The sequence below is a fragment of the Nematostella vectensis genome, chromosome 1 (assembly GCF_932526225.1).
Source record: "Nematostella vectensis chromosome 1, jaNemVect1.1, whole genome shotgun sequence".
In the NCBI taxonomy this organism is placed as follows: domain Eukaryota; kingdom Metazoa; phylum Cnidaria; class Anthozoa; order Actiniaria; family Edwardsiidae; genus Nematostella; species Nematostella vectensis.
The window spans coordinates 15,771,454-15,785,516 of NC_064034.1; the positions used below are offsets into that span (position 1 = coordinate 15,771,454).

The window sequence follows — 14,063 nt, forward strand, 5'->3', positions numbered from 1 at the left end:
GGTAGATTACATTTCTCCAAGAATTTCACCCCAAAGCAGGAGGAGGAGGCAGCAAGCCCCTTGCAACCACCAACTCATGCGAAAAGTGAAGTTTCTTTCTGCAAATCCCTCTCATAACTTTAACTTTTAAATAACTTAATCGCCACTAGCGAGCTAATCCGGCAATTGGCGGTCAGCGGAGGCTGGCACGTGAGAACGATAACTGACGACAACATGTACAAAAACAATGATAATACAATGAAAATACTTGCGATGCGCATAACTTAACGTGACATGCAATAGCAAACAAACGAAAAACACGATGAGAGCCCATCCTCGGATTAGCTCACTAGGTAAGGCCGCTACAAAGTTGGCTGCAGATGGTAGACAGGGAAAAACTGCCTGCGGTAAAGCATTCCAGACGGGGATAGTGCGTGAGTAGAAGGAAAACTGGAAAGCGTTAATTTTAGCTGGGAGGAGTGAAAATTGGTAGCTATTACAGGCACTGGTTCTTGTGAAGTAGACGGCAGGCTTAGGTGAAACATCAGGCGGAAAATCAATTTTGACGAGGCCGGAGTTTATCTTATAAAAAAGTGCGAGGTCACTAACTATTCTTCGATGTTGGGGTGAATGCCAGGCTCACACATTAATCATTTGGGTAACGCTACTTGTTCTTTGGTAATCCCCTGTGGTAAAGCGTGCGGCTCTACGCACTATTTATATTGCTTTAAAAACGAGTACTTACAAGACAGCCTGGCTATATGGTGGCTTATTTCCAAAATACTCATATCTGCATTTAAAGTCACAAAGAGAACATGCAAACACGCGCTCATTTTCTTCTTCAGCATCGACACGGTCAGCACCTTGCAGCTCGGCCATGTTGGGAAATTCTTTCACCACAGGCTTCCCGAACAGTCTTTAAAATTTTCTTCTTACCCACAGGGAACCCGCAAACCACAATCATACCTGCTGAAAAAAACTAGTACTTTGTAAATGTAAAAGCTGCATTCGTACAAGGCTGAGCACTTCAAATGCGAATCAATAACCCGTCATCAACTCTACGCACGCCTGTGGCTCAAGCGCCTTCTTTTGTGACGAGTCCAGAGCGGCTGCGAGTAAGACTAGGCTCGCTGCGATAGTTCGGAAAGGTTTAAAGTCTATATGGTTGTCTCTAAATCAAAGTCTATATGGTTGTCTCTAAATCAAAGTCTATATGGTTGTCTCCACATCAAAGTCTATATGGTTGTCTTTATATCAAAGTCTATATGGTTGTCTCTATATCAAAGTCTATATGGTTGTCTCTATATCAAAGTCTATATGGTTGTCTCCACATCAAAGTCTATATGGTTGTCTCTATATCAAAGTCTATATGGTTGTCTCTATATCAAAGTATATATGGTTGTCTCTATATCAAAGTCTATATGGTTGTCTCCACATCAAAGTCTATATGGTTGTCTCTATATCAAAGTCTATATGGTTGTCTCTATATCAAAGTCTATATGGTTGTCTCTATATTAAATTCTCTATGGTTGTCTCTATATTAAAGTCTATATGGTTGCCTCTATATTAAATTCTCTATGGTTGTCTCTATATTAAAGTCTATATGGTTGTCTCTATATCAAAGTCTATATGGTTGTCTCTATATCAAAGTCTATATGGTTGTCTCTATATCAAAGTCTATATGGTTGTCTCCACATCAAAGTCTATATGGTTGTCTCTATATCAAAGTCTATATGGTTGTCTCTATATCAAAGTCTATATGGTTGTCTCTATATCAAAGTCTATATGGTTGTCTCCACATCAAAGTCTATATGGTTGTCTCTATATCAAAGTCTATATGGTTGTCTCTATATCAAAGTCTATATGGTTGTCTCTATATTAAATTCTCTATGGTTGTCTCTATATTAAAGTCTATATGGTTGCCTCTATATTAAATTCTCTATGGTTGTCTCTATATTAAAGTCTATATGGTTGTCTCTATATCAAAGTCTATATGGTTGTCTCTATATTAAAGTCTATATGGTTGTCTCTATATCAAAGTCTATATGGTTGTCTCTATATCAAAGTCTCTATGGTTGTCCCTATATCAAAGTCTCCATGGTTGTTTCTATATTAAAGTCTCTATGGTTGTTTCTATATTAAAATGTTTGTTTCTCGCTCCTTTATCTTCTATCCCGCCCCGTTCCCCTCCGCCAGCCTTTTTCGCCTCGTTCTCGCGCCAGTGACCTCGATGTACTGGGTTTCCAAGGATGGAAGAAATGAAATGTCCGCTATTTACTGAAAATATGGCTGCGGTATAGAGCTGCACACAGCTAATCCTCAATTACCAAAAACACGTCCTTATTGAGAAATATGACTGCGCACTTCCCCCGCCCCCTAAAGCGAATCCAGGCTACGCCCATCAAGTCTACCGTGCCTCGTTCCGCTCCATATTTTCAACTTTTCCTTAGACCATGAAAGCGTTTTAATGAACTTTGGCTTCTTAGTAAACAAGAAACGACTAAAGAAGGAAATTTGCAGCTACTTTCACTGCAGCAATAAAAGATTAAATTACTGAATAAAAAATGCACTTATCTTTTGGTTTATTTTTAAACAAATATCTTGCCTGCCACTAAGCTAAATAAAATTTCTAATCCAAGATCATCTGGTTATAACACATACACCCATCATCAAAAACCCTTGTCAGTGCACATGGGAAATTGCTTTTGTTTAATCGGCACTAAACGAATTAAAGATGAATTTACTTATAATATCCACAAAGGTCTGTCCTTAGAATTTCCATTTGCCATTCGCCGTTTGCGATTCCCTGCACTGAAACCTTGAGAAAACTATACCGAGAAATAATGTGTTATGTATATAACACTTAAACAACTTGATGTATAGAAAAAAACACGTTAACTACTGTTGAACATCCCTACAAGCCTACTATTTTATGAGTGGGCAACCCAGAAACAGGCTAATGCCTGCGTGCTTTTTTCTATACATCAAGATATATCCCGCTTATCACCTGTGTATCAAGTGCTCTTCTATGATCGCTTACAGTTACGCATTATATAAGACATATATGTATCCAAAAAAGGCAGTTATTCTTTCCATTTTTGCCTCAAAATATTCACAAACCATTGATATCGCTGCCCAGGTTCATTGAGCGAACTGAACAGTCCCTCATCAGACTGTTGCGGTTCTATAATAGCCCACGTGTAAAGTTTGACAATTCAATAGCTCTAAAATGAAAAGTACCAAAGAAATAGAAAAAAATATCATTGTATTTGAAAAATGCCTCTATTCTGTCCTTTAGTACCCACATAGACCACTTCTAGCATTTATTTGGGGGGAAAATCCACCTTTAAACAAAAACGTTAGCCATTTATACGCTACCCCTGAAGCACTGCGGGCGAGCTAGGAATTCAGAGTGAAAGCGCATCTGGTCGGGTGTACTTGCTCATAAATCAAACATTAGATACCTCTATTTGAAAACGAACGATTCTCGTCGCTGATGAAGTCTAGCCTTTAATAGCAGTATTTGCCGCCTTACAGAAAATAGAATAAAATAGAATAAAAAAAATTATTGAATGAAAACTTCCTAAATCCTTTATGTAACTATAAAAAAACCTCACTTGTATTTGGGCAGCTGTTTACTCAAATATAGACTGTTGGCATTGGTTAAACGATATTAAACCTACCTGGAATATACCATTTTTAGTATTCAATATAAAAAAATAGAATAAAACAGAATATCAAAATTCTTGAATAAAAACAGGAAATCTAATTTTTTTATGTACCAATAAAATTTATCACTTATATTTGGGCAGCTGTTTACTCAAATATTGACTGCTGCCTTTGGATAAACGATATAAAACCTACCTTTTTTAGTACTTTATATTTAGAAGCTGTTAAAAATTCTTTAGCATAGGAACAATGATGAGGTCCAAGGTTTTTCTTTCATCTTGTCAATACTCTTCAAAGCGAGGTATACACAATGAAGGAAGTTTGAGTTGTTAACTCAGAATAAATGTCTATGTACTATGCTTTCGAGGTCCAAAGACAATAAGAAATAGGACAGTATCTAATTCATTCCCCAGAGAAAATCGTGAGATTTTGATATCAATAAGAAAGTTCAGTATTTCAGCTTAACTAACATTTGACTTGCAGCACAATATCTAATAATAAAAACCAACACAACATGAGCCTATTCCGTCTGCATTTGTTAAAGGTGCACAGATGCGTCAACAAGAGGGACTGGAGCTTGCTATATAAGGGCATTCGAAGCAGGAAAAACCTCACTGCTCATCAAACTTCAGCATGAAGCTTGCGATACTTGCGGTACTCCTGGCCTGTGTGGCCTTCGCAGTATGCGAAGATGACGACGAGACCATGGCATTGGTAAGAAAATACTTGAGCTTTCTTGTCAACTCAAATTGTAAAGGCAAAGAACATTAATCTATAATTAATTTCTCGTACTCCCGCTGATCAATCTTTGTTATTTTTTTGTTTCAGAAATACCTGAATCAGTTCCACTATATCTCACCTACTCGATCTGGAAATCATGATGTGAAGAAAGCTTTGGAGAAGTTCCAGGAAATCGCTGGTCTCCCTGTGACTGGTGAGATGGATCCCGACACCATTGCACAGATGAAGAAGCCACGCTGTGGCATGCCGGATGTTGATGAAAGTGGTCTAAGAATCAGAAGGTATCATTTTGACTGATTGCATCCTCTGGAGTGCACAATAACTCTAGCTTGGCTACGCCTTTTTTAGTTAGAGCGAATAACCGTTTCTGAGGCATTCGTACACAACCTTTCTACTACACTCTACTCCTCCAACTTTATTTTATAGCTACATAATCACTGGCTTTATACAGATCAATAACAATAACTATAAAAGTCGTGGATTTGACTTTGCTTTGAATGTTCTTTGTTAGGTATAAGACTTCAAGCAGCTGGCGTAAGAGGCACCTCACTTACCACATCACATATGGACGAGACTTGAACCAAGATTCCCAGAGACGTATTTTTGCCCGTGCACTGCAATACTGGTCCGACGTGTCTGGGCTCAGCTTCTCGCCTACCAATAATGGCGGCAGTGCCGATATTAAAATCAGGTGAATCTCTTTTTGTGCGTTACAAGCACACCCCCGACCCTCCCCCCTCCAACCCCCATGCCGCCTATATATTTTTGTTTTTGTTTTGCGACGACTATTTTAAAAGTTATTTATGACTAAACTCTAAACGAGTGCAACTTCAAAATATCCGTAGCGGTCTAGTGAAAACTAGGCTTCCATTGACTACAGTATATATTTGGACTTAAATGGGGAGCCGTAAAAAAGCACTCAAACACCTCCGACCCAAATCGAGCCTAAGGGTCCGTTAAGTACTCTGACTCAAAAAGCAAACACTGAGTCCATGGTTCGGTATTTTTAGCTTCGGCGCCAGAAGTCATGGTGGCCCGCACGACGGAAATAGATGCGCATATGCGTTTGACGGTCCCGGCAAGGTTCTTGCCCACGCCTTTTTCCCCTCCAATGGCCGCGCCCATTTTGACGAGGACGAGACGTACACGGACGGCACCCCAAGTGGCACCAACCTCATGTGGGTGGCGACACACGAGTTCGGCCATGCCCTTGGGCTAGAACACAGTGATGTGAGAAACGCTGTCATGTACCCATACTACACTGGATACGTAGCCAACTTCCGCCTCCAGGATGATGACATTCGTGGAATCCAATCCCTTTACGGTATGAATATTTGTATCCACTCCACATGCGGTAATCTAATAAAAAAATCATATTTTCTAATATAATGATAAAAGCCTGTTGATTATATGCCATTATAAACAAATTTCGATAAAATGCCACCATTATTTTCATAACCAGGTTCCAACAGTGGTGGTGGTGGTGGCGGCGGCGGCGGCGGCGGAAGTAAGTTTTCGCATTGATATGTTAGAGTCGTGCATAGGTTTAATAATAACGGGCAAAAGTGATGCGCGCAGAGTCTTGAGAGCATCACGTAAGAAAAAAAACCGAGTTCGCCTAAACTAAGATGTTTTTTGTACTTTTGCGCTAATATGTCGGGACTGGGAACGAAAAAGCGACTGTTCGAGCTATCGGGAGTAAACATGCAACCTGATAAATATGATAAAGAATAAAGAAGTATTAAGGGAGTAGGGAACATATTGACTGAGCGGGGTAGTAGTTTTCAAAGTTCCGATTAAAGAAAGCTTCAAACTTTTTCTATGAATTTGGCCAAAACAGGCACATTTCCGGGGCAAAAATTATTCAGGGTCGGATCCCCCCCCCCCCCCCCCCCCAAAAAAAAAAGATATTTGACAAATATCGGAATACTAAGTGTCTTTGTTATTTTTGGTAATTAGACTGCCGCGATGGTAACAAGAATTGTCATCTCTGGGAGCACCTCTGCAACAGTCATGAGTACGTTATCAATCATTGCCTCAAGACATGTAGACGTTGTTAGACAATAACAGTTGATTCATCTGACATGTTAATGCTATGGTAAATGAATAAATGGTTAATACCAATATCTTTGCTTTTGTTGGTGATGTTTATAGAGTAAATCATAAGCAAGAGGGGGTTTGTGAGCCCCCAGCACCCCACACTTTTCAGATTTGGTACGGAAATAGGAGAATTAAGTTAAAAGGAGCTAAAGAAGCTGTTTTCCATTGAGGTTTAAACAATTGTTAGCGTTTAAGAAGTTAGAAAATGTCAAGATGTCAAAAAGCATGCCTCCATACCCCACCTATACACAATCACAATGCTTCTTAATACCGAAATTCTGGCTCTAAGTGGGCACACCCTCTGAACCAGAATGACTGGAATTTTGTCTTGAGCCCCCCCTTTCCCTCTCCCTGACTCCTTAAGGCTAGCTCTTACACCCTGGCTGATAGTGAGAGTACTTTCCATTTGACAGTCCCTCACCTTCACTACCATAAATATGCCACTACCATCTTGATAACACAATGTATTTAGTTTTCTTTATTCTGCAGAAGGGAAGTTGAACCAAAAATATACAAAGACACTCTTTTAGGCTAGCTCTACAACTCTTGCTGATAGTGTGAGTACACAGAGGTCAGCTACTCTGATGGCCGTCTTTGATATTTCCAAGAGTGGGATGAGTCACTTTTGATGCAGTAGTTGATATGCACAATTGACAATGCAATGCTAACAGATTACTATCTATCTTGCTGCCTAGCATATTATGATAAAATCTGAAGCATCTCGCTCCCTATACATAGAATGTCTGAGGGTGGAATGGGTTAATAAGATTTCAGATCAAGTCTTATATACAGTAGTAGAAGAGAAAGCTCAATAAACTACAGCGTTTAGTGGGTCTGCACGGATGTCATTTAAATCAATTGAACCATCCACTTCATCATCGATTTCACCAATCACAGCACTGTGGGAAAAAAGATAGGAAAAATGTAAGTAAATATGATTCTTGTATTTTCATGTGCCTAACTTTCACAAAGATAACTTTCAAATATATACACCCCAATATTAAACTGAATCACTTTTGCCATATTAAACCAAAGGCAATACATTCCTTTTCCAAATGGCTATCAAAAAAGGGTGGCTTTTACACAAAACCATGTCTTATACATGGAAAACCCCTGATTTTAATATTAAAATCAATAAAAACACAAGACAAGGAGGATGTGTAGAGAGAGGTGAAGGAGAAGATGTGTTCCTTCTCTTATGCACAGTGGTTCTCCACACCTGATACCAGCTTGACTTGTAAGCATGGTGGTTTAAGCCACTGGAATACACAATGAAGCCCCAAATAGCTACATATCTATATTGACCTCACCAAAGTTCTAACAAAAAAACCCTGAAATAAGAAGCCTGTACTATAATAAAAAAATTAATTCATTTATTTATTTATTATAAATTTATTTATTTATTCATACTGTTGCTTGTTTATCATTCTCACATTTCAGCTGCCAATGACTGCCAACTGCTGGATTAGCTTGCTAATGCCATTATACTTTACTTTATGGCAGTAAGCCTTTGATGGCTATTAGCACAAAGTGAAATAAGTGCAATTTTGACTGTATAAGTACAACATGTAAATAATGCTTACATATTATCCCCTCTGATAATGTATAATCCTAGTACAACTTGTTCCACACCACTTCCAGAGGAAAACACGCGCTCGTGACTGTCATCTAAAATCACATTTACTGTCTGGTCAAATCCCTTCAGAGTTCCCTACAGTTCAATCATAATGAATGAAAATTAGAAAAAAAAATGTTGGAAAATATCAGACTATTGTAATGGTGCATAGCTGTCAACTCGCCTGCATTTAAGGTGGGTGTCACACGATTTTGGAGCTTATCACAAGCCTAATTTTGGTGAGAGTGTTGATAAATTCCTTGTATTCACCCGCATTGGCAATCTTGTTTTTTGTTTTTACATATTTACTGTATTTCACCCGATTTCACAAGATTTGTGTCCAAGTGGGGTTGACAGCTTTGGTTATGATTATAAAGGCAACGAATTTGAGGTCAGTGGCTGATTCCAGCTTGTACTTCTGGAAAAATGCTGGCTACACCTCAAGATCTGACCAACTCACCACGATCATGCGGCCGTCTTGTGTTATCACTGCTACAGTGTCTTAGTATTACAGAGGTCAAGTTCTCATCAGTTAATATAGCGCAAGCGATATTTAACAATATTCTTACGTGCGGTGACACCAAGGCTTTAGTTTTTTTCGTGTTTATAAGCTCGAGCATTTCAGTGCGTTCTATTACTACAAGAACTTAAGAATCATCCGGCCATATGAATGTCGAGAATAGAAAAGTGTGCAGCAAAAACGTTGGAAAGACGATGCAGCTTTGAACTATATACTTTTCTTCGGTCCATTTTTGAATAAAGAAATACAACAGTTGAAATAAAACAGCTAGTTATGTCGATAATAACATAGAAATGTAGCTGATCAGCGAAATGACATGCAAAAAAAAACAGTACAAAGGATACGATTCACATATGACTCCAACGAGGTCGCCATCTTGGTTGTTTATTCCGCGCACGCGTGATATGTTGGGTTACCTGTGTCGTGCAGACGGGGTACCTGTGGTATGGCAGCCGCTGACATTCAACCGCACTTCACAGCAAACGATGATTGTGAAAGTGAAATGAAGATATCGTAAATAATGAGATCTAAACCGATCTAATCAACTTGAAAGCACACCTGGCGGCTGTTCAGCTCTTACTGAGTGTGCATAAAGGCAACCTTATGTTCAAGCAAAGAGTAAAGAACTCATAGAGATTCGAAAACATAGAATGGAGTCGAGGAAATGTTTTGGTTGCGGCCAAACTGGGCATCTAAGACGTGATTGCCCAAATATTGGAACTAACAACTCAGAGCCGAAAAATACAAAGTGCTTTGCCTGTGGAGAAGAAGGACATTTCCGAAGCTGTTGCCCAAATGGGGCTTCAGAACGTGCCTCTGTGCGTAATAGCAACGGAGCCCAAAGTTCAGTTCATGCGTTTCTAGAGAGCGAGAACGAATTCGTTGATACTCACTGCCATCTTGAATATTTATTTGATCGGCAAAGACACCATGGGGGATTTTCTGAATATAAAGCAAAGCACCATTTTCCCAAGTCGTTCAAAGGATGTATTACAATGTTCTGTGATCCGGCTGCATTTTCCTCTTTTGGAAGCTGGCAAGATTTGGTGACGGAAGATGGAGTCTGGGGTGCGTTTGGATGTCACCCACACAATTCGGATTATTACACCGAGACAATGGAATCTAAAATCATTGAATGTCTTAAACATCCGAAGGCTGTCGCTCTGGGTGAATGTGGGTTGGATTACTCAAAACGGTCAAAGGCCCAGCCATCAAAGCAAGCAGAAGTATTTGTTAGACAAATGAAGCTAGCAGTGGAGTTAAAAAAACCTTTGATCATTCATTGTCGTGATGCAGAAGCTGACACCTTAGACCTCCTCAAGTCAAGCATGCCAACTGATTGGAAAATTCATCTACATTGTTATACAGGGTCTGTAGACTTTGCCCAGAAATTTCTACATCAGTTTTCAAACCTTTACATAGGTTTGACAGGAATAGTCACATCTTCTAATGCCAGAGATGTGCAAAATCTTGCTCGTCAAATTCCACTAGACAGACTGCTTCTTGAAACAGATGCTCCCTACTTTGTACCATCAAAGATTTCTAAGAGTCACAAGTGGGCCCACCCAGGCATGGCTATCTATGTTGCTGAAGCGATTGCTGACATTAAAGAGATTCCATTTGAAACTGTTCTTGAGGTAGTGAGAAACAACACAAAACATATTTATGGTATATGATCTTATTATTTTATTTCAAAATATAATGGTACTTGTTTATGGTGTGTTTATCTTTAAAAAAATTATTCGCCAAAATGTTACTATGATTTAATTAACTGTAAATAATTTTAGCTATAGATATTCAGTATCATTATTGTAACCAGCTGCTTTGGATTGAAATTACTAAGAGGCTCATATAACAAAATCTTCCTGCGTTTAGTGTAAGTTTATTAAATGTTATGACATATGCGGTAATGTTTGGATAAGGAGAATTAGTCCTATTGCCACAAGAATTTGTATTTAGTAATTTTTGACTATTGAGTAAGTAGCTGGTTTGGTGAGAGTTAGCTTGTATTGGTGTTCTTGGTTTGTGACTGACAATTAATACACTTCCTATTCACTTTCTCACATGGCATGGTATTAAAAGCCTTTCTTTGGTTTATCCATTAGAATATGAATTGATTTTAAGTAAAATTTGAAAACCTGAAAAAGCAGCACTTATAGAGTATAGACTATACCATGAGCTAAATTTTCAATTTTCAATTGTTTTTAGATGATTTCTGAATAATTTTAATTTTCTGATAAGACACAATTTACACAGGACTGTAAATATTGAAAATGTTATTCAAACACAATGGTAAAATATAAATTACTGATGCTATCACAAGAAAAGTAAATTAAGGATTCACTGCAATTTTGTCTAACCACAATACATTTCTACTGAGAAATGCATAAACCTTATGTCTTATATGATTATTTAAAGAATTGGCCATCAGGAAGTCATTCATTACACTTAAAACCAAATCGTTTTCCAAGAACAAGTTCCGTTGGCATATGATATGGTTTCAGCCATATCTTTTTGCGACAAGGGCCTACGTGACAAGGTTCATGAAAGTAAAATCATATTTCACGAATACAGGAAGCCAAACATTGTAAGATGTCAACTGGAATCTAATATGTTTTTTTCTAATTTGGTGAAATAACTGCAAAATCTATCTTGTATTTTCTGATAAAGTTAAGCTTTTGTGGGATTTAAATTACATCCAATAAAATTGTCCTTTATAAAATTGTCCATTTTTTGAGTATAATTACATGATTAAACATATTGCACCAAAATCGAATGGATTAAAATAGTTTATAATCTTAAATAATCACATCAAGTTAAAGCAGTGAAAAATATTAATGATTCTCCAGACAAATGTATGCCATATATATTGAGCTATTACTGACCGATTGTGTTGGCTACAGGAGGACTATCAATTAAAAAATCTAAGAGATTTTAACGCGTAGAAACTGTAATCGCTTTGCTTTTTGTTAAGAGTTATTTTAATAATATGGCATTAATGATAGTTTGTGCATGACTTGTCAATATTGAGAATGTTGTTTAAATATGATTGAGTCATGAATGTGTAGATGGAAGTAAGTACTTTACTGTTTTTATTAATTAGGACAAGTCACTGAAATTCACTTCCGAAATCCGAACAGCACCTACTTATTGATGACATACCCATCAACTCCTAAAGCCTTTGACTTTGAAAATGATATGCTCTTAAAAATATAAGGCTTAACACTCGGACTTTTTAGTGCTTAAAAAAAGACGCCGAACGATAATGAAAAATGGCTTATTTTTCAGTGGGAAGACGGAGTCACGCGCAATTATCTGAGGCAAAAATAGGATAACAAATAAAAATAATCACGAAAATACAAAATCAAATGGTATATAATAGTGCGAAGTCACGAGAGAAAAATTGATAAGAAATACGAAGTCCTTGGTCAACAATGGAATAGAAAAACGGAATAGACATCACACCTTTAGGTGCTTTGTTAGATTAGCTTGTTCATGCCATCCCTTTTTTCCGCTAAAATTTTTGGGCAAGCTCTAGCTGGACTAGACGAAAAAAGAGGCAGCTAGTTGTATGAGACCTGTGTAAACAGTGTGAAAAATAAACACCTTTCAGTGTAAACACCGCTTCCGGTACAAGTTTCTGAGCGGTTGAGAATTCGACCAACATTATGTAAAAGGGATCTAAGAAAGCCCTTCCAAAAAGGCTTTCTCACAAATAGAAAATATGGACGCGTGTGCTCTCGTTTGCTCTCTCAGCCCGCAGTCACTAATGGGTTAGAGAATAGAATATAAAAATACGAATCGTTAATGGAAAAATTTACGAATCGTTAATGGCAAATGGATTAAAAGCTAATAAGTCATCTGTTAATAATGGGGTATAAAAATACAAAGTCAGGAGTCACTAATGGGATCATTAAAGAATAGAAGAATGAGTTACATTTCATATAAATAATGGGATATAAAAATGGGATTTTGATACAAAGTCATAAATGGTATAGAAATCTGGGATATCAAAATAAGAAGTTCCAAGCCATATTTAGAATAAAAAAGTTGAATGGAAAACGACAAATCCAGAGGCATAAATGAACTTCAAAGGGATAGAAAATAAAGAAGTAACAGGTCAAAAAATTGGAATAGAAAATGGGATACAGAAGAACTACATGTGACTACACACATCTTATTGTGTTTTGCTTGATAGGCAGTTACCATGGTTTCCTTGCTTAACGTGTAATTTCTCGTGCTTTTTAAGGCAGCCTCTTCGAAGAAAGGCTTTCTCGCAAATTGAGCATATGAATTCTTTAACTCCGCCATGTGTCCTCATGTGTTCTCTCAGCCCGGACCTGCAAGAGAATGCTCTGCCGCAGTTTGTGCATTTATATGGCCTCTCCTTTGTATGGGTCCTGGCATGAACGGTACAGTTCCCTTTGACGGCGAATGCTTTGTCGCAGTACGGACACTTGTAAGGCTTTTCTCCAGTGTGGATTCGAACATGCTGCCTTAATTCAGTCTTGGTGTAAAACAATTTAGGGCAATAGCTGCACGAGTGTCTCTTATCGTTGTTGTGGATTCGCATGTGAATATTCAGAGAATCTTTATCACGGAATGACTTTTCACAGATCTCACAACGGTATGGTTTCTCGCCAGAGTGCGTCCTGAAATGCCTATCTAGCTTAGCCTTTGTGATAAACGCCTTCTCGCACTGCGTACACTCGTGAGGTTTCTCTTCCGTGTGGATCTTCTTGTGGATACTGAGACCACCTTGCTGGCGGAATTTCTTCCCACAAATATCACATTCATAGGGCCTCTCATCCGTGTGCGACCGATTGTGCATAACGAGCTGTGAAATGACGGTGAAACTCTTACCACATGTCGTGCACACATACGGCCTTTCATTTGTATGTCTTCTTATGTGTACCGTTAGGTTTCCTTTTATGGAGAAAGCCTTGTCGCAGTAAGTGCATTTAAAGGGCTGCTCACCCGTATGCGTGCGCATGTGTGACGTCACTTGACCAGTAGTCGCAAATCGTTTGTGACAAACGGTACAGCTATGTGGTTTGATATTGAAGTGGATCTTTTTGTGCGTTGACAGCCCGCACGAAGACGAGAATGCCTTGTCGCACTCCTCACAACGGTATGGCTTTTCTCCAGTGTGCGTTTTAAGATGCCGCTTCAGGTCTGAGCTGGTTGTGAACGACCATTCACATTGAGAACACGAATACGGCTTTATGTTTTTGTGTGAACGCATATGCCTAGCCCTGTTACTAGACACAGAAAATGCCCTGCCACAAATTTCACATTTATATGGCTTGTCACCACTATGGTGTCTATTGTGCATAACAAGTGACGAGTGACTTGTGAATGCTTTTGGGCATAGTTTGCATTTATAAGGCTTTTCATTTGTATGGATTCGTTGGTGCATGATAAGGCTACTGGATTCGC

The 14,063-nt window shown here is 38.4% G+C and overlaps 4 protein-coding genes across 4 annotated transcripts; 2 read left to right on the top strand and 2 right to left on the bottom strand.

Moving 5' to 3' along the window:
• The first annotated feature begins 4,239 nt into the window (after positions 1 to 4,239).
• LOC5521015 (hatching enzyme) lies at positions 4,240 to 6,515 on the top strand. Its single transcript, XM_032366069.2, has 6 exons — positions 4,240 to 4,362; positions 4,477 to 4,670; positions 4,901 to 5,080; positions 5,400 to 5,713; positions 5,852 to 5,896; positions 6,349 to 6,515. Exons 1-6 carry the CDS (start codon positions 4,282 to 4,284, stop codon positions 6,447 to 6,449), a joined length of 915 nt encoding a protein of 304 aa, XP_032221960.2. The 5' UTR covers positions 4,240 to 4,281; the 3' UTR covers positions 6,450 to 6,515.
• A 437-nt stretch (positions 6,516 to 6,952) lies between these two features.
• Positions 6,953 to 9,088, bottom strand: LOC5521090 (U6 snRNA-associated Sm-like protein LSm8). The gene is made up of 4 exons (XM_001640851.3): positions 8,969 to 9,088; positions 8,565 to 8,605; positions 8,073 to 8,200; positions 6,953 to 7,388 (listed from the first exon to the last, which is right to left on the bottom strand). Exons 1-4 carry the CDS (start codon positions 8,997 to 8,999, stop codon positions 7,298 to 7,300), a joined length of 291 nt encoding a protein of 96 aa, XP_001640901.1. The 5' UTR covers positions 9,000 to 9,088; the 3' UTR covers positions 6,953 to 7,297.
• Positions 9,089 to 9,101: 13 nt separating this feature from the next.
• LOC5521016 (putative deoxyribonuclease TATDN2) lies at positions 9,102 to 11,346 on the top strand. Its single transcript, XM_001640770.3, has one exon. The coding sequence runs from the start codon at positions 9,275 to 9,277 to the stop codon at positions 10,298 to 10,300; it is 1,026 nt and encodes a 341-aa protein (XP_001640820.3). The 5' UTR covers positions 9,102 to 9,274; the 3' UTR covers positions 10,301 to 11,346.
• On the bottom strand, positions 10,287 to 14,063 carry LOC5521017 (zinc finger protein 260; the record flags this gene model as incomplete). The annotated part of the gene is given in 1 exon segment (XM_048726734.1): positions 10,287 to 14,063. A coding segment is annotated over 1 exon segment (1,262 nt), but the record flags the coding sequence as incomplete, so codon positions are not given.